This window comes from Chamaea fasciata, unplaced genomic scaffold (assembly GCF_029207755.1).
Source record: "Chamaea fasciata isolate MVZ Bird 193981 ecotype frontalis unplaced genomic scaffold, bChaFas1.0.hap1 SCAF_2, whole genome shotgun sequence".
Lineage (NCBI taxonomy): Eukaryota > Metazoa > Chordata > Aves > Passeriformes > Sylviidae > Chamaea > Chamaea fasciata.
This window is the reverse complement of record NW_027094087.1, coordinates 42102242-42121132: the sequence shown is the minus strand read 5'-3', so window position 1 is coordinate 42121132 and position 18891 is coordinate 42102242. Positions and strand designations below refer to the sequence as shown.

Here is an 18891-nt window from a genome sequence, read left to right as displayed (position 1 = left end):
AATACCCTGTATCATCATCATTTTATTGTAGTCATGTTTCATTAATCAAATTCATCAGTTTTCCAATTTTCTTTAAAACTGTTCTGACATTTTCAAGGATATTAAAATACAGGAGAGGGAGCAAGAAAGCAGGGTGGGTATGTCAGTAAGAGATCTGGATCTCACCATTGTAGACTTTTTATTTTTTATTTTGGTAGTCTGTGTAAGCTGACCTTTGGAAACTCGAGGCATCCAAGCAAAATTTGGCACTGTTACGTAGTAGCAAAATCAGTGTCTGCTCTGCACATATTAAGTGCTATCTAAGTGATGTAAAATCAAGTCCAAGGCACCTCACATTTGGCAGCCCAGGTTACCAGCTGTTTGGTTATAAATGAAAAAATGATACTTCCCAGGTCCTGGACTAACAGTTCTCTAATAGTTTTCCTCTTGGGCTTGAGTTTTCTCCTGGACCTGTGAAGTGTGGACAGGAGTTATTTCTCATGGCCAAATCCCTGAAGGAGGCCTCACCTCCTGTCACCTCCTGCCTCGTCCCACTCCCCTGCACACTGTGGGCTCACTGGGCCTTAGGATCCTCCTCTGGGGATGGGGAAAGGCAGGAATCTTATGATTTGAGCAGAGTCTGAGGGGGAGGATTGGTCCTGCCAGGTTGTGGACCTGCATCACTGTTGCTAGAGGTGAAGTGATTAAGAGTGATGGTTTTGGGCCAGCAAAGGAGAAATGAATGGGGGAATCCTGCTCCTTTTGCAGCCTTAATCGGGTCCCAGCCATTTCTTTCTGACTCCTTCTGCTCCTTCCCATCCATCTGCTGCCAAGGGCAGGTCTGAGTGTCCTCGGCTACCACTGTGTGACCCTGCCTGAACAAACACACCTGGTTTGTCAGATGTGATTGCACAGTCCTTCTGGGAGAAAACACATCTCCTCTGGATTTTGACATCCCTTTGGAGAAGTAAAACAAAAGTTCTGGTATAAAAAGGAGAACAGGTTGTGCTGTCATCACATGCTGTGCTCTTTTAGTGCCTTTCACTAAAAGCATCATCCAACTTCCCATCATCTTAATTAGCATATATGGCCACCTGCCACAGACCACTGACAAGGGTAAGGGGAATGCAGAGTCAAGAGTGGGAAAAGCAGCATCACCTTTTAGTGGGACAGGAACAGACAGGGCAGAACAGGAATTGAAAGAGAAACCTAGAAGAGGGAAATTGTTTGCCTTCTGTTAGTTCAAGGTTTGGCACCCCATCTTGCTTTAACATCCTGAGGATCAAGATACTTCTCTAAAATGTATTCTCTCTTCTTTGCCTATTGAAGTGAGGGAAAGCTTCTGCCAGATGCTGCAAGGCCAACCAAGAGTCCTCCAAAGCATTGGTTAACTCTATGTTAAGAGAATCTTAAGTCCAGGGTTTCAAATTCACCTCTCTCTGTGTTGTGACATCCTCAAAGGCTGTGCCCTCAGGCTCACTATCACCTTTCTAGAAACACTGCCTTTCAACTTGTCCCCAGTGGCACTTAGCCCTGAGAATCACTGTGGGCATCCCAGCATATCTGACTTTGGTTAAACTTGCTGCAAAAGCAAAGCATACAGATTTTATTGAGATAAAAAAGGCTGTTGAAAAGGATAATTTTAAACCATAAATTACTTAATTTGATGAGATTCCCAGGAAACCTGTTCAACAGAAGGTATTGGGAGACACAGGGCTCGAGTTTACTTATTCTTTGTTCCAGACCAGGTCCCTTATGTTTCTTCATCCAGTCTGACCTTTCTTGCCAAATAGCAATATGTAAAATGGTTATGGCAGTTACTCTCAGAAGGAAAACATTCCCATGGCCAAACACCTGCATAGCCAGAAACAGAAATTGATACTAAGCTTCTACCATGAGCAGAGCAAGGAGAACATAGGTGTTCCCATAGCCCTTCAGTGATGTTGGATACACCTATGGCCACAGTATCTGCTGTGTGTCAGCTGCTGAACTCCCAGAGGATCTCCTCATGGGCACTGTGAGCAGGTCAGCAAGTGCTGTGTCACTGCCTGGGTGGAAACTATTGTTCCAGTGGTGTTTGTTTACAGAATGGTAGGGAAAAGCAAGCAGCCTTGGGAGGGTATAAATTCCCCAGTCCATACACCAGCTCTCCTTCAGCAGATGCAGAGCATGAGAGATGGAGTTCCTCATGCCAGCTGCACTCACCCTGCTCCTCCTCTGCCCCCCAGGCACAGGAGTGCGTGAATTCACCTCTGTCCTCACTGTGCCAAATGGAGGCCACTGGGGCAAGTGGGGCAGCCGGCAGTTTTGCCATCATGGCTATGCCAATGGATTTGCGCTCAAGGTAAAATTCTCTCTGCTCCCTGCCATCTCCTGTCCCTAAGTATTTTCTGCAGTTTTCCTCTTCTTGGGTATGATGAATGTACATAAAACTAGGAGTCTTCTGGCAAATGTTGCCACTGTAGCTACACCAGAAAAGTCTGGATGCGGCTGATGTTGCTGGGAGAAATGATGCGGATGTGAAAATCTGGATTCAGGGAGAGAGGTATCCATCACGAGTGTCTCTCGTGAGACTCTGAGACTCTGCCTTACCTCTTGGGTCAGAAATAGCTAGAAAACACAAAGAATATGTTACAAGGCTTAGGTGGTTTCCCAGTGACAGCCATCTTTTCTGATGTGCTTCCCAAGATATTTTCTCTTTCCCATTACAGAAAGGTGGTGGGACTGTTTACGACAGGCACGTAAAGGACTTTTCCTGGGTGCTTTTCCCCTTGCCTTTACCTCTGTCCCTATGTGACTTCTATTGCAGGTGGAGCCTGACCAGTTTGGAAGAGATGACACTGCTCTGAATGGCATACGCCTGCACTGTCAGGATGACTCAATAACCATTGAGTCCTTGGTGGGAGAGTAAGTGGCACTGTGATTTCTCTCCTGTTTGTCATGCACCAGCTCACAAAATACCCATGGGTGTCACCATTTGCATGGGTCTCTTCTCTGTGACTTGCTGTATACATAGTGCTGTAGTATAGTGAATTAAAACAAGTGGTTAGGGTTTGGTTTTTTCATTATTTTTGGGGGTTATTAAACATGGATACTTCACTTTAGCACTTTTTGTTTGCCCTTGAATTTTCTGCAGAGCACTGTGAACACCTGAAGTATGGTCTCAGGGTCAGGGTCTTTCTTTGGTTTCTAACCATACTTTTATAAACTGCCTGGTCCAAGCCCTGGCCAGGCTGCAGGGAGCAGTACTGCACCTCTGGCTGCTCTCCTGGCTGCCTGGTGTTCACCTGTCACACATCAGGGATACCTCATAAAACATGTGCTCAGGCTGCCCTGGGAGCTTCCACCAGAACCATAACAATCCAATCTCAGCCTTCCTGGTGTCTTTCTGATGAGATATCAATGAAGAAAAAAGTACACCTTTGGAAGGCAAGGAAAACAAAAGGAGAAAGTAAATCCCCTGACTGCATCAGGATGCTGTGTCAAAGAAGTGTTAAGCTGACGAGGAGAAGGAGCATTTCCCAGCAGCTCACAGAGCTCAGACATTTTTCCATTTGCTTTTTGCCAGGTGGGGTTCCTGGACCAGCTTCCAAGTTTGCCCTGGAGGCTACCTTATCTCCTTTTCACTGAGAACAGAGGAGTCCCAAAGAGCAGGTGATGACACAGCAGCCAACAACATCCAGTTCAGATGCTCAGATGAAGCTGTGCTGGTAGGTGATGGACTGTCATGGGGCAGCTTTGGCCCCTGGACCAACAGCTGCAAGATATGTGGTCTCCAGACCAAGGTAGAGCCCCCACAGGGCCTTCAGGATGACACAGCACTCAACAATGTGAAGTTCTTCTGCTGCAAATGAGCACTTGCTCCACCTTCATCACTGCCTACACATCCCATGTCCCACAGCAAGCCAAGTATCAGTGAAGTTTTGCTCTAGCTTTGTCCTGGGACATGCCGTGATGTTTTGACTGCTTGCATCTTGCTGTTCTGGCCAATGCCTTAGATGATGATGTCTTTTACAGCTGCTGCTACGTTAGCATAGCCAAATCATTGCATCATGTACTGTTGGCATGTTGCTGTGAAAATGCTCAATCTCTAGCTATTGCTGAGCTGACAGATTTCTCAGCTTTCTTTTCCTCTGACTGGCAAGTTTCTTTGAGGTTTGGTCTGCCCATTTTCCCCTTATTTGATGTTATACTTGAACTGTCAATACGACAAACGGGAGAATGGGTATTTGAGTCTATTTGAAGTTTCTGACTAAAGCCAGAAGGAGTAAAGAGAGACAAACAGGATGGAACAGAAGTTTGGGTGGGCTCATGAGAAGTGCCAAAGGTTTGCTGTCATTGCCCACTCCTAGCTTGAATTGCCTCAAGATTTGAACATGCTTTTTGCAAGCAATCTGTTAGCTCCTGCCTGAGCTCCTGCCTCAGGAAACACAGCTAGAAAATGTGCTTACACTGTGCATTCATCTGTGTGGCACTGAATCACCTGGGTGGGTTGTACCTCCCCAGGCCTCCCTCACTGCTGCTTTGCTGGCTCACCTGGCTGCTAGTGCAAAACATTTTCATGGGGCTTAGATTTTGTTTGTCGCCTCTGGGCTTTGTGCTTTAAATAGAAGGGGGGGAGAATCCAAACTAAAAATAAACTCTATGTCATTCATCCATTTTTTATGCTCCAATTTGCTGATAAGCTGGAAGTTATTACCTTGTCCTGATATGATAGATGTAAAGAATATACTCTCGGTTCAGGGAAAAAGAATGTTTGGAGATCATTATCACGGTCTATCAAGCCACCAAGCCTCTCTGTCAAGAGTTTGAGAAGACTTGCTGCCTCTCCAGGCACCTTTGAAGAAGTGTAGCTGTTGCAATTCCCTCAAAGCAATGCACTGTGCATCTTTGTGTGTTTGAAAAAAGGTAGGGGCATTCTCCAGGTGACTGCTAGGATTGAGCTGTGGGGATGTTGTGTTTGGGACCACAGCCAGGTAGAGCTGCACAGAGCTGATGGTGGAGGTTCCTTCTGCCGGTTCACATCCTCTCCTTAGCACATACATAGTAGCCATCACCACTCTGACTCTTCAGGCATACAAGTTTTTCTTACTGTCGCTTACCTCAAAAAGTACTTGAAAAATAACTGTATTTTCTTCCACTGAAGCACTTCAGAAGAGCTCCCATAGTGCAAGAAGAATCTCAGAAAAAATCCTGCATTTGAATGATTTTATTTAAAAAAAAAAATTAATATGAAATTTTCCAGTCAGACCTTCTGCTGCAAATTTTCATAGTTCTGATTTATTTAATCTCAGGATTTGACTTATTTCTTAACATTTGGTATTTCTAAATGATCCTTTAACTGCTTTCTGTCCTCCTCTTGATTGCAGATATTTTAAGTGTGCTAATGCTTTATTGAAGAAACGCTTATTTTGTAAAACCAGCACAGTCATCACTTAAAATACTGATTATTAGTGTCAAGGAACCATTTTGTAGCTTCCATCTCAATTAGGGAGTTTCTCAAAAAATCCTTATTTCTCTTACATTCAGCTCTCTATAAACAGATAAATCCCTCAGTTCTAGCAATTAGCAAAAAAAAAAAACCCCAAAAAACCAAACAAGCAAAACAGATTTCCCCCCCAAAAAACCCCAACAAAAACAAACAACCCCCAAATTGCAACATTTTTTAACAAGGTGAACCAAACTAAACTAAACTAAAACTAAATTCTGATGCTATCACAGTTAACTGAAGTTAGCAGTGTCCACACTGAATCTTAATTTCCGAAATGACTGTTTTCAAGTCCCACAAGAGGACACATTTTAGTTTGCATCTTGTTGCTTGGCTTTCATTTTCCTGTGAAACAGTAATAATTTCAGCTTGCAAACTGACATCCAGTATAATTAGTGAGGCAATATTTGAGGACATAATAGTAAAAATAGCTGCACTGATCTAAGCAAAATAGGCTTAATTCGATGAAAGGGAGCAGGAATCTTGGTGTCATGATTATCTGCATCATTTTCCAAAGCCTGGGGAATCCCCTTGTTGAGGCAGAGGTGGCTCCATGTACTTCACAGAAGTTTTAGAGGGTCAGCTACTGGTCACCTTCCACCAGAGCATGTGGGACAAGCAAAAACCAGCAAGTATTGATACTATAACACTGTGTGATCAGTGTCACCAGCAAACCTCACAACAGGACATTTCAAGTGCTTTTGTTTTAGCATGTGAGTAAGCTGTGATTTTTTGAGAGACATACTGAGTGAACCTAAGTTGTGTGTGCAGTCAGTTACGTATGGGAGAAAAGGTCAGGGAGCTCATCACGTCCCCATAGAGAAGGTTTCTAAGACAGTTAATTTTTGGAATGAGCAATGCCACTGAGCTGAAGTGCTTGGAAGAAGGAATGGTATTTCTTTTGAGTGACTTGTTCAAGAAGCAGTATCTGTTTTCTTATATATGTGTATGCACTTGTAAATGTAGATGATGGAAAACTAGTAGTTCATATTGCGCATTCCCTCTCCAGAGGGTAACTCAGGCTGGAAGACTCTGAACATCTGCTCTTTCTTTGCAGATGAATGATTCAGTTAAATTTTGAGGTTTTACTGTGGGAAGAATTATTCACAGTACCAGCAAAACTGACCTTCTCTGCTTTCCTGTTGTGCCGGGTGTAACACAGCTTCCTGTCAGAGTGTGAATAGAAACTCCAAATGAGAGCTGTTCCAAGGAATGTTTGGAAAACAAAATACCATCTCCTCCTCATATACTTTCTCATGTACTTATCAGCAACTTAAAAATCAAATGGTTATTTTTTTATCATCTGAATATTGATGGACCAGTTGGGTTTCCTCTGACGGTCCACTTGCAAAACAGGGGTCATGCACAAACTAGAAAGTAGGTCTCAGGTATTTACTTCACTCAGTGGATGAATCACTCTTATAACAGAAATGAAGGTATAAAACCATCATCTAAGTGTGCTGGAGCTGGTGTGGCTGAAAATGTGCATGGCTGGAATCTGTGAGTAGCCACATTTGCATGACTTAAAAAAGTGACTGTGTCTCTCTGGGGCGTCTAAGAGTCAGGAATATGTTGCCAAAGAACTAACACAGTTCCTGGGGAATGTTGGTGGGATTAGTGGCAACACTGAGGACCAAGAAGGAATTATTCCTGAATCTATTGATAACATAGCAATTTTGGATCTGGAGCATGAATAGGCTTGGAGGAGGCAAGGAGGAGTTTTCCACTGATCCATGCATATGTGGCACAGCTCCCAGGGAGACTGGCAGAAGCAGCAGGCCTGGAGCTTTCCCAAAGTGATTTTTAAAAGTCAGTTCTATTGAATAAGACTGAATCAGACCAAGACCAGAATTGCTGTTTGCAGTGCTCCAGTGAACCAAGTTTTGAGCCTGCCTCTGAGTAAGATGACCATAGAAATCCTAACCTTTATGGCCATATTGCTCCTATTTCACAAGGAAAATAAATATTTCATCCATCATATGTGCTCTGAAGTTTAAGTTGTTAGTTTTTGTGAGATGCAGAGGAAACACCTGAAGATGGTTTAGCTACTTATCACTGATAATACTATACATGATGAGGGCACCATGCAGTTCGTGATCAACCTGTCATAGTCAGCAAGGTTTGCAACCCCATAAAACCAACCCTAATTAACTAGTGTGATTGCTGATGAAGAAACAACAAAAAACATCTGGTTTTGAGTTTTCTGGGTATCATTATTTGGAAATGTTGTTACAGAAAGTGAGGAGCAGAGAACATTAAGCTATGGATCATGAAAAGAAAAACATCAGGGCTCTGGAAAGGTGATTCATGAAGGACTGAATTCTGGTTTCCATGCTCCCCCCACAACACTGAGCCTGTGGGCATGCCTTTGTCCCACAGGACTGAATATCTATGATATTGTGCTTGAACACTTACTTTTTGTCTGAGAAGTTGTTGTTTTACGGTTTGTACCTGCCTGCTCTGTCCTCATCTCTGCAGAAAGGGAGCCTATCCAAGGAAGTCCAGACTCCAGCAAGTAATGTTAGAAGTTGTTGTCCTGGTAGGAAGAAGGAGTAGCTGGCTCAGTGAAAGCTGGGGGAAACGAATGAGCTGTCTGGCAATGCATAAACACGATTAGCAGCAAGGCAGCAACATGAGATAAATAAAAAACATATTTCCTTGGACAGATAATGTAGAATCTTTATTAGAGACCTTTGCATTTGGGGTGTGTTTCCTGAGCTATCCATGTTCTTTCTACAGGACCAAAACTTGGTAGACATCAATCACCTCATAATCCCTTACAACACAAACTGGCTCCGTACTGCTTGCTAAGGCTTGGTGACTTTGGCAGCAGGCCATCTAGCTGGGTGACATTTGGCTCCACTAGCAGCTGGGCCTACCCAGCAGAGAGGCTGTTCTGAAATCTCCAACAGAGATTTCTCTTTGATCACTCAAAACCAGTTCAACAGTAGCAATGGAGTAGTGGTAGTTTGGTGCATTTCTTAATGAACGTAAACCAGCAAAATGGACACCACAGACCTCTTTAGCGCTGTGTAGAAAAGGAAAAAAGTGACAGTGCTACAAGAACACATGCAGGAGTTTATTAACTTTATTATTTGTGAAAAAGAACATTTTCAGAGGGAGCAGGACAGTATGAGAAGTCAGGTTACTGTGTGAGTCATTTCAGGGAAGCATTCTGCAGCTGTCCATGAATGACTTAGAAGTCCACGGACAAAACTTTACATAACTGGCTTCATTAAAATCCAGAAAGGGCCACTCTTACCCTAAAGGACTCTCTTCATGCATTCAAAAATAATTTCAGTTTTTCAAGTAGTAGAAGTAGATTAAAAAATTAATTCCCCAATCTGATGTTGTCTCTAGAATGCAATTTTTTTTTATGTCAGTGAACTTTTTATAGTGAGATAACCAGAAGTAATTTAGAAAGCAACTTTCTGTCTCAGCTCTTGCCACTTACCAAATAAGATCACCTTTAGTAATTCTAGTTTATTGCTATAGAATCCACAACATGGCTAGAAGTGCTTTCAATTGAAAACATGAAATAGATTCTAAAAGTTGATTTGAACATGTTCTTTTCTGAGGAGAAAAGACAAAAATAAATTCTGTCTCCTGCTAGCTACAATGTTTGTACTTCACTGTGACAGCAACTTCTGTGTGCTTGCTGGGAAGAGCAGTGTCCAGGGGACAAAGCTTTTCTAATTTTAAAGGAGACTTTCATCTCAGGAAAAGTAGTACTTAAATGAAGAAAATATCACTTCTATGTCTAGGGTTTTTTCAAACAAATTTCTGAGAACATCACTGTTTTATGGAAAAAACATAACTGGGTTCCTCCTCTGGGTCATGCCAGAGGTAGTGAAGTTGCACATCTCTGAAAAAGGGGATAAGTAAGAAAGACATAAACTTAGGAATCATTACTGTATAAAAAATCTGATGAAAAATTTCCTTTCAAGTCCAACCAAATGACTGCAACTTTCCATGTGAGATTATAACACCCATGCTACAGTGCTAAGTAGTTATCCAGCAGTACCTGCTGAGTCTCACTCCTATTAAAGGTGTAAGAAATCCACTGGTGTCCTCCTGGACTTTAAAACCCAGCTGGACATTTATCAATGAATTACCTTGGAGGTGGCTCACCTTGAATGAGGTACAGGGTCACACTTTTGCTTGTTAAGCAGGCTTTTATGTAAGTGTTATGGTTTCCATAGAAACATAACTAAATCTTTCCTCCAGAAAAATCCCCAAAAGCTTTCACAGACCTAGAAAATAAACAGTGAACAGTCAAATCATTTTTTTATGCTGACAAAAAGAATGCCACAGTTGTCACCCAGTCAGGTTTCCCACATGGGGCAAAATAAGTTTAAATCCCATACAGCAGAATTGCCTTGCAGCACTCAGAGGTTTTTCTGGAATCCCATTTCCCCGCAAGTTCAGTTTTAAAAAGCCCTAGAGTAACCTTACAGAACTGTGCAAGCTATAGGTGGGAAAGACCTTAATTGGGTTCCCAAAGCACGTTGGTGAGTGCAAAACCCATGAGAACAGATACAATAATTGTGCTGATGATCTCTTCCCCAGGCCTATATTGCTTCCAAATGTGCATTTTCAAGTGTTCTTCATGATGAGTTTTAAATGTTCTCCTTAATAGCTGGGACTACAAGCAAGTAGCAGGGATTCTCTAGGCAGAAGGATTTCCCCCAAACAGTCTGTTTCCTCTTGTGCAGTTTTACCCCACTTCTCTTAGGAGTTTAGGATCCCATTTCCTTTCCTAGGTCATGGCTGAAGACTTCCTTTAGCTTGGAGAAAAGGAGACTCAGGAGGCACCTTATTGCTCTCTGAAAGGAGGTTAGAGCCAATTAGGGATCAGTCATTTCTCCCAGGCAACCAGGGACAGGACAAGAGGAAATGCCCTCAAGTTGTGCCAGGGGATGTTCAGGTTAAACATCAGGAAGATTTTTTTTCAAAGGGTGGTCAGGCATTGGAACAGGCTACCCAGGGAGGTGGTGGAGTCACCAAACCTGGAAGGGTTCAAGAAATGACTGGACATGGTACTAAGTGCTGTGGTTATTTGGATAACAGTGTTTGGTCAAAGGTGGGACTTGATGATCTTGGAGGCCTTTTCCAACCTTAATGATTCTGTGAATTCTCTAGGAGGATGACTTCTTACAGATCTGTGTTTAAACCTGCCTACTCTTTTAGTGTATTCAAGAATGTGAGCAGAGCAAGTTGAAATAAAATCCAGACAAAACTATAATGATTCATCTACTTAATGGTGTATAAAGTTCTTTATTTTTAAAGTTTAAATATACAATGCTGCTGCAATTCATTTGAGCAACTGAACATAAGTTTAATGCAGGTGCGTGAATAGTTTTGTCACTTTCAAAGCTGAAAATTAAATAGAAGCAGGTGTTGGGCTGACTTTGCTCGCTAGAATTATTTAATATGAATGACAGATATATGAACAGCAGTGCCCTCGGGTGGAACTTACCTGAGTGAATGTGGACACTTGTAATTTATAGTCCATCAGTGACAATGTCCTTGTCTTCTACTTCTGTTACAGAAAGAGATCTGATGTTTAGCAATAACCTAACCCTGTTTGTCCTCTGTTTAAAGGGTAAAATGCAGTTCTTTCAGCTTGGAGTTAGGTTATACACTCCAGGCAGAGAAAGAAAAATCTACCAAGGAGCTGATTCAGGGCTGCTGGCTGTGGGTGACCAATGGGTATTAATGGCAAGTGATGGCTTGGTGACAGCCCCCCAGACACTGGGGGCTCTCTGTGCACATAGTCCCTTCTGCAAAGCAGATGGCCTTGTCCACAGCCAGGAGCCAGGTGGGTATCAGAGCCAGACACAAAACTCCCAGACTCTGCATAATCTCTTCTTCAATCTCTGCTTCATGTGGAGCACAGAACAGTTGTCAGCTCTCATTACATCCCTCTGAGTGAACTCAGTGCCTTCCCAGCTGGGCTAAAGCAGGACTGGCTGGTAGAGACCTGAGGAATGGCAGCTGCTCTGGGAACTCTCTGCTTCCATGGAGAAAAATCCCTCCCTGGTTCATTGTCTGTCCTGCACGCTTTCCTTGGGGCAGAGCAGACAGGGAAGGAGAAGGGCTGTCCCTTTCATGCTCCTGGCATGGGGAGAGAAGGAGGGGGATGAGCAGCTCTTGTTGGAGCTGTCCTCCTTCATCCTGGGGGTGACACCCAGCTCATGAGGACTCAGCTTAAGGGGAGTGAACAGGGCTTGAGAGGGGACACAGACACTTGAAGCTAAAACATATTGAGAAACAGCAGAGATGAGCTATTGTTTCATGTCCTCATTGTTGCCTCCAAGAATAAGAGTTACTTCCTGAAACTTGGGGGTTCTTTTTAAATCAATTAATTCAAACTGTAGTTCAATATGCCTAATGTTAGAAAGTCCCAGGCAGGCTGGCAGTTGATACGTATTTGCTCTGGCAAGGCCAGGGTATCCTAGGAGCTGGTTGAGAACTCTACAGAAATGATCTACACATCTCTGCCAGGGTTATGTTCCAGTCAAACTGTTGAACCTCCAGGTGAAGGGACTGATGGAAGAGCTGAACCCACTACACAGCATCAGGTAAGGTGAAGGGAAACTGTCCCTTGAGGCAAGACCCCAAGCCCTGTGTTGCATGGAAGGATGTATGGCAAAGAGCAACCCCTGAACAAGTAGAGGATGGGGACTCTTGTGGTGGGACTGACTGGATGCTTGAGAGCTATGGCAGCAGGAGAAAGACTCCTTCACCACCTGGGCAGGACCTCAGTAGGTGAGACCAGAGGTTGTATTGGGGCAGGAGTGTAAGCTGGTTGAGCCTGATCCATACTCTGGAGCAGTGTGAGCCTCTGAAGTGGTGTTTGTCACTTCCAACGAGCTTCCTGCTGCTCTGGTTTTGCTCCTTTGCACTGGGCTTTTCTAAGAAGAAGCTGATCTGGGTGCATGCTCCTGAGATGCAGGTGTCAGAAAGTAGCTGCAGGTAGCACTGTTACATGTGTTATGTGTGTCCCCACTGTGAGAAACCATCCTGATCTCAAATAGCCTAGAGTCACTCAAACCAGGAAAAATATGGATAGGAAGTTGTGCGTAGCAAGGCAATTTCTTTGATGATGTCCAAAAAATCAGTGGAAGAAATTCTGGCATAAAAGCTGCAGGAAAACCAGGAGTGAATAGGCAATTACAGTTTAAACTCCTCTTCCCAAGGAGACCTGTGGTTTTTTTACATAGATATTTATAGTATGCAGTCTGCATTATAATCCTCCTTTGAGGGACTAAGCTTCAGGAGCTGAATAAAGAACAGTAATACAATGATGTAATTTAATTAGAGCGTATTTCATATAACAACATGACATGTGTCCTGTTTCCATTTGCCCTGGAAGCTGTGTCCTTGATTTCAGCACTGATAGTGGTGCTGTAGGAGCAACATCAGACTAGTGGTGATAGAGAGAGCCAGGCTCTCTGCTGTGCTGGGATGGATGCACCAGCTAGGAATGGCACTGCCAGACACCATTACCTCTGGATGCAGGCAAATGCAGGCCACAACCATGGACTTTGATGGCTTTGTGATATGTCTGATGAAAAGTGGGTCTCTGAGACATGTTCTTATGAACCTTTCTCCCAGTTTCTGCTAGAGACTATTAAGTAAGAGGAGCCACTCTCATGTAGGTTACATACCCCTATTGAACAAGGAACAGAGAGCTCAGCAGAAAAAAGTGCTTCTCTAGCATTGCTGCAAGTGCATACCACCTCCTGGGATTGTGAGAGAAAGGAAAATACATCACAAAACTCCACAAGCAGAAGTTAAATGATTACTAAAGAAAGACCAGAGGCATGCAAATGCCAATGTCTCCCTTTCAAGTTTTAGAGCTACCTATGAAAATAAACCTATTAATCAGGTAAGCTGCGAGTCAGGTCTCATCCTTTGGCTGATCCAAATGGCCAAAGCTGGATGACACTTAATTTCATCTGGAGTGAGGTGATGCCACCAGCTCTCCCAAGATATAGAACTGCAGAGGCATTCCAGGTCTGGTGAGAAGTCCTAGTCAGATTTTTCAGATGTGAAGAGTGGAGCAACAAGGGAAAATCTTGATCCACCTTAGAAGGGAAGTTCACTGTCCCTATGCCAAAACAGGCCAGTCATTGCCTGCAGCACTTGTCAGCTTCCTTAAAGACCCTAGACACACTGGGGCACACCTACCATATCAAGAACTTCCAGAGGATAAGAATGTATGCTTTCCTTCTTTGTAGCAACATTAACCACAAAGAAGACCAATTTCTGCTTAAAGGACAATGGCCCCTAGGAATCCAACATCTTGGGAAAGAACTGTTTAGAGCCACATAACAGCAGCTTAGATGACTACTGTGATGTTCCAGTCTGAAGTGAATATTGTTTTTATGGCCAAATTTTGATTTGGCACCAAGTGCCTCTTTGTTAAGTGAGCCAAGGACCAGTTTGGGTTAGACCTTGATTTGGGGATGCTTTAAAGCCTGGATACTTTTTCTGGACTTCTACTGAGGAAGAGTAGAGCTCTTTCCATGAGTTCTTTCTGTCAATCATCATAAAGGTACCAAGTGCTTTCCTACAGCATTTTTCTCTTGTGGACCCTGAGAATCGCCTCCAGGCGATCTTCAAAAGAAGTACTGGTTGGTGTATTCCCAGTCCTTTTAAGCACTCACAGAAAAGGAATCATTTACCCATCACTGGAGTTTGAGATATGCCATCCGTGTGCTCACTCACCCTACACCCTCTTTACTCTGTCTCTGGGAGCCCTGAATCATGCAGATGATGGCTGTGTGCCAACACTGGCAGCAGCAGTCCAGCCATTAGTCACCGTGTGGAGGACTGAGGCCATAAGATTCATCTGAACTCACCAAGGCGCAGAGAAAGCAGAAGGCCTCCAAAGGCAGAAGTCTCCTTCTGCATGCTGTTGCAGGGAAGGAGGAGAACAGATTGCTGGGAAGGGCAAGAAACTTCCTGAAAACCCCTTACTTGCAGGAGCACCTCTGTGACATCTTGGCTCTGCCAGGTTGTTGTCTTCACCCCCAGGAAGTGGCATTTTGAGGAGAGGAGCACTGGATCCCTGCTGGCAACCACTGTCCCCTTGTGAACTGACTCATTTGTCAGCAGTGGCTCTGACTACAGAGCACAGCTGTGACCTGTGAGCTGCCTTGCCAATGTGCAAACTCTGGCTGTCTAAATTGACAGAAGAAAAGCATCTAACTTCCCAGCCCGGAGTGAGATTCCTCTCTATTGAGCCTCCAGCTGAGGCTGGGGGACCATGAAAGAGGATGTGCAAACAGTGTTCTTCAAAATCCCTGACCTGTCTTGAAGTGGTTTCCTTTGTTTCAGCTGATAGCACGAGTCACGTGCTATCACAGACACTGACCACGTACAAGGTGCATGCCTGACCCCTGCAAGCAGCAATCCTGCTGGGCTCACCAGTTGGACAATACCTAGGAAAGGGGTGCAGCAGCTTCTCCTCAGTATTTTATATTACACTACTACACTATATGTACATTCAGCAGGTGGTTCTGATCAGGGATGACGTGCTGCAGATTGCTAGCACGGTCTATCAACACAGCTTTTCTACAGAAGGATGCTGATGTGAAATAGGCCTGTAAGTTGGGGCTGGAGGAAAAAGGTTGAAGGAATGCAAATTGTATGGAAATGCATGATTTGGATGTGATGGGGCCTGATAAGTACTAGGCAAGGATTTTATAGACTATGCTCTATGCCCAGCTCTGCAAAATGCACTGTCACTTACCTGTCATTAGTACACTGGGTGCTCTTCACTTCTCACCTCTTTCTCCCTTTAATCTTATCTTCTGGCCATTCCAGCCAAAAATGATAGCAAGGGAGATGAGCACTAACACTTGGTATCTGCTGCTGGTCTCCACTGAGTGTGCAACTGTGTCCCAGCCCCTCTCCTGCTCCTCCAGACAGCTCTGGCTGCTGAACCACACTGGTGCTCTGAGAGCTGGCAAGGAGGTTCCTCGCCTGTCCTGCTGCAGGGCTGCTGCTCTTTACCTTTGCTCTTCACATTTTCTGTGATCTGCTCTGCTCAGGCTTCCCTGCAAACCAGGCCAGCAGGAAAATCCCTGCCATAGATCAGATATCAAGGCATGCCCCCCTTATCAGAGATGAAGATGTGGAGCAATCAAAACTTCTGGTAATACTCTGTCTGTGTTTCTTAGCCCTGTTCCCCAGTTGCTGGTGTTTTACCAGACATTATCCTGTCCAGGGATTGTAATAGCATGTAGGAATATGTGTCCTCTAACAGCTCAGACTTTAATTTATCTCAGTAAAGAATTGCGCTCATCTTGTTTTAAGTTAAATATTTAGCTCAAAGAACTTAATTGCACAAATATAGCAAAATCTTACAAGAATGCTGAGAAAATCTTTTTAGAAGGACATGTAGTAAGAACACAATGAGCAATGGATTTAAAGTGAAAGAGGGTAGGTTTAGATTAGTTGTCACGGAGAAATTCTTCACTGTGAGGTTGGTAGTCATCCGAGTCAGGATTTTCTGCTGTTGTTTTAGTCTCTGAAGCTGCTTTCAGGAAGGGGCATACTGCAGCCTAAAGCATGGGCTTTATAAAGGGTGTAGAAAGGCTCCTGAAAACACAGAAAGCACCAAAAAAAATAGATGTAATATGTAGAGGAAATGCTGAAATGTGGGAGTTTCTTGAGCTGGGGAAATGTACTCCTTCAGCATCTGGCCCATCTCATGCATCTCTTTTACCAGAACCTCAACCCAATCCGGGTGGGTCCTTTCTGAGGCAGGCTGTGGGGCAGAGTCAGGCTCTGGGGTATCATCTTTATTCTGTGGGGTAGGTATCAGGGTGGTTATCCAGGTCAATCTTCCCTTATCTCTGAATAGAATAGAATACGCCCATTAGCAGCACCAGCCATTGTATGATATCATTAGCATTCAGAGAGGATTGAAACCCTTCAAAAACTGGTGGGGCAGACCCAATGAGGTGGGTAAAGGGTTGGGAAAAAAACTCCCCCGGTGTCATTTCCCCACAGTAGGTACCATTGTTAAAGTAACTCCAAAAACACACAGTTACTGTACAATAGCCCTGAATCCATGTGCCTGCCTTCCAGAGGAAATTAAAAATCCTTGAGTTCTTCACCTTATTAAGCCATAAAATAAACTGGATGACAGTCACAGTAGCTTTAGTCATGGGGCCCATATTTAGATAAGGGCTTGCAAATGGCAGAAATACAGCCACAACCACGTGCTACCAAACCAGGGAAAACTGGACCACATGATGCTGTCCAACAAGGCTTCTATACACAAGAACTTAGGTCACCAAAGAACTGCTATTCCTTTTTCCTCTCAATGCCCTCTAGCCCCACATTGGGCGCCAAAATCTGTCTTGGCTTAGATGGACAGGTATTTGCCAGGGAGGGTTGGAGTCTCCGTTAAAATGTAAGCCCTCCCCCCCTTTTCCAAATTATTATAAATTTGCAATTAAAAGGCTGTCAGGCAAAGATTTTGGGAATAGGTATGGCAGTTCTTTACTAGGGATATAAAAATACAGATGTTGTAGTACAGAAGAATGAGCAAACAAATAAACAAACAAGAAATCCTAGAAAAAAAAAACCCTGACAGAGTCAGAAATACAACCTGACACCCTGTTGGTCAGGGTGTTGGAAGCAGTCCAAAGTAAGCCCTCCTGGAGTGGCAGATGTGGTTCTGTTGGAGTAGAGATGGTCCCGTTGAAGAAAAAAGGGTCTGATAACGGTGAAATGGGCCCGGTCTTCCTCCAGGGATCTGGTGGGAAAACTGGATACCTAGTGGGACTGTGGCTCCTTTTTATCTAGGTTAAGATGGTTTGGCTCCTCCTCCCTGTGTGGAGCAGCTTACAGTAGTGCAGTGTAATGTGTAATGTCATTGATGAGCTCTTAATGGTGCATTAGCAGAAGACATTCCCATGGAAGTAGTGAAACAATGAAGAGAGATAAGTAGCACTCCACCATCTGATAAGCGACACTGACCCATTTGGGCAAAGATAAGCAATTCTGCTCCACCCAGATGGAATAGAATAACATGATTTTACAAAACCCATGAGAGGGAGTTCAAAGGTTTTAGGATGTTCAGACTGCTGGAAACTGAAACATCATTTGATTGTGACCTGGAAAACTTGATAGGAAGAAAATATCAGTTAGTGAATGGCTCGTTAAGCTCAGGGCAGAGGAAAGTATAATGAGTTACAGTAGCTGGATGCTCAAGATGGAAAATTTGAGTAGGAAAAAATAAAGTGCTGATATGAACTTGACATGAATAGCTATTAGAGCAGGCAGACAGGGAAACAGCAGGGTCTCCACCTCTGGAGGACTCCCAACATCAGCAGGATACTTCTCTGGAAGACTCTGGCTGAACAGACTGCCAGGCTTGAGGAGGAGAACAAGAATATCCTGTAGTAGCTGTGACATCTCTGGTGAGGTAAGGGAACCCCCTGTTCCAAAAAGGGCTTAAACTCTCTGGATTAGTGAGCAGAAGGAGTGGGATCTCATTTCATCTTGCTGCAGTCATCAATTGTTGTGTTGGAAGCCCCCAGTTAAGACACATGCATCAAGCAGAGGCATATGCAAAAAGGCTGGTTGGGTGTACTGCCTGTTGCTGCACTGAGCTTGATACCTATGGGAGCTACAGAAATACAAAATCTACTTGTTAAATCAAATTAGTACCACTAAGGTGTCAATAGACAGGCTAGTCAGTTTTCCAGAAGAATGATTTGCTGCCAGAGGTGCCATTTTCCATTAAAATTAACCATTACGTGCCAAGTAAGCCTTTTACAACAAATACCGAGGAGTGGTTTGAGTGGAAGATGCAGAAAATAGGGCAGCCTAATCAGAGGCAGGCTGAAATCAATCTCCTGCTGTCCCTGACCCAGAGACTCTCTGTGCTGAGATCTCTGCTGCATAAAGACAAGGCATGTCCTTGCCTGTGTGTTGCAAGGTAGGTCATCAGGGATTTACAGGGGTGACACAGGAGACTCTGAGACTTTACATTCACATTCTCAGATTCACCCCAGCATTAACCTGTACCCTAGTAGAATGAACTAGTTTCAGCTTTATGCCACAGGTTCCCCTGCAATACCAAATCCAGGTAAGGGATTAAATTAACTGTGCAAAAACATGCATCTGTGCATTCAGACATTGATTTGGTGTGTACCTGAATTTTAACACTAACAGGATAAATGCAAAAATTTTAGTATAAGAAAGAAATAGTAAAATTTGCAGGAGCATAATGACCAAACCCTTTTGAAGTAGTCTGACTTTCTCTCAAGAAAAGCTATTTTTTTCCTGTTTTTTAAAGAAAATAATAAAAGTATTTTTGGTGACCAGCCAGTTCAGAAAATAAACTGCCAGTGTTATTCTGAACTGGTCTATTAGTATGGATACCAAGAGGCGCT

General features: G+C 43.7%; 1 protein-coding gene across 1 annotated transcript; it reads left to right on the top strand.

The window, feature by feature from the left end:
* The first annotated feature begins 2155 nt into the window (after nucleotides 1-2155).
* On the top strand, nucleotides 2156-3833 carry LOC136285914 (vitelline membrane outer layer protein 1-like). Its single transcript, XM_066177425.1, has 3 exons — nucleotides 2156-2323; nucleotides 2789-2886; nucleotides 3548-3833. The coding sequence occupies exons 1-3, from the start codon at nucleotides 2156-2158 to the stop codon at nucleotides 3831-3833; spliced, it is 552 nt and encodes a 183-aa protein (XP_066033522.1).
* Nucleotides 3834-18891: the final 15058 nt, after the last annotated feature.

Bases quoted from the DNA above. Each gene is read 5' to 3' on its own strand.
- LOC136285914 (XM_066177425.1), top strand. From the start codon at position 2,156: ATGGAGTTCCTCATGCCAGCTGCACTCACCCTGCTCCTCCTCTGCCCC. The intron at 2,324-2,788 runs GTAAAATTCTCT...CTTCTATTGCAG, and splicing joins CCAATGGATTTGCGCTCAAG to GTGGAGCCTGACCAGTTTGG. The intron at 2,887-3,547 runs GTAAGTGGCACT...GCTTTTTGCCAG, and splicing joins ATTGAGTCCTTGGTGGGAGA to GTGGGGTTCCTGGACCAGCT.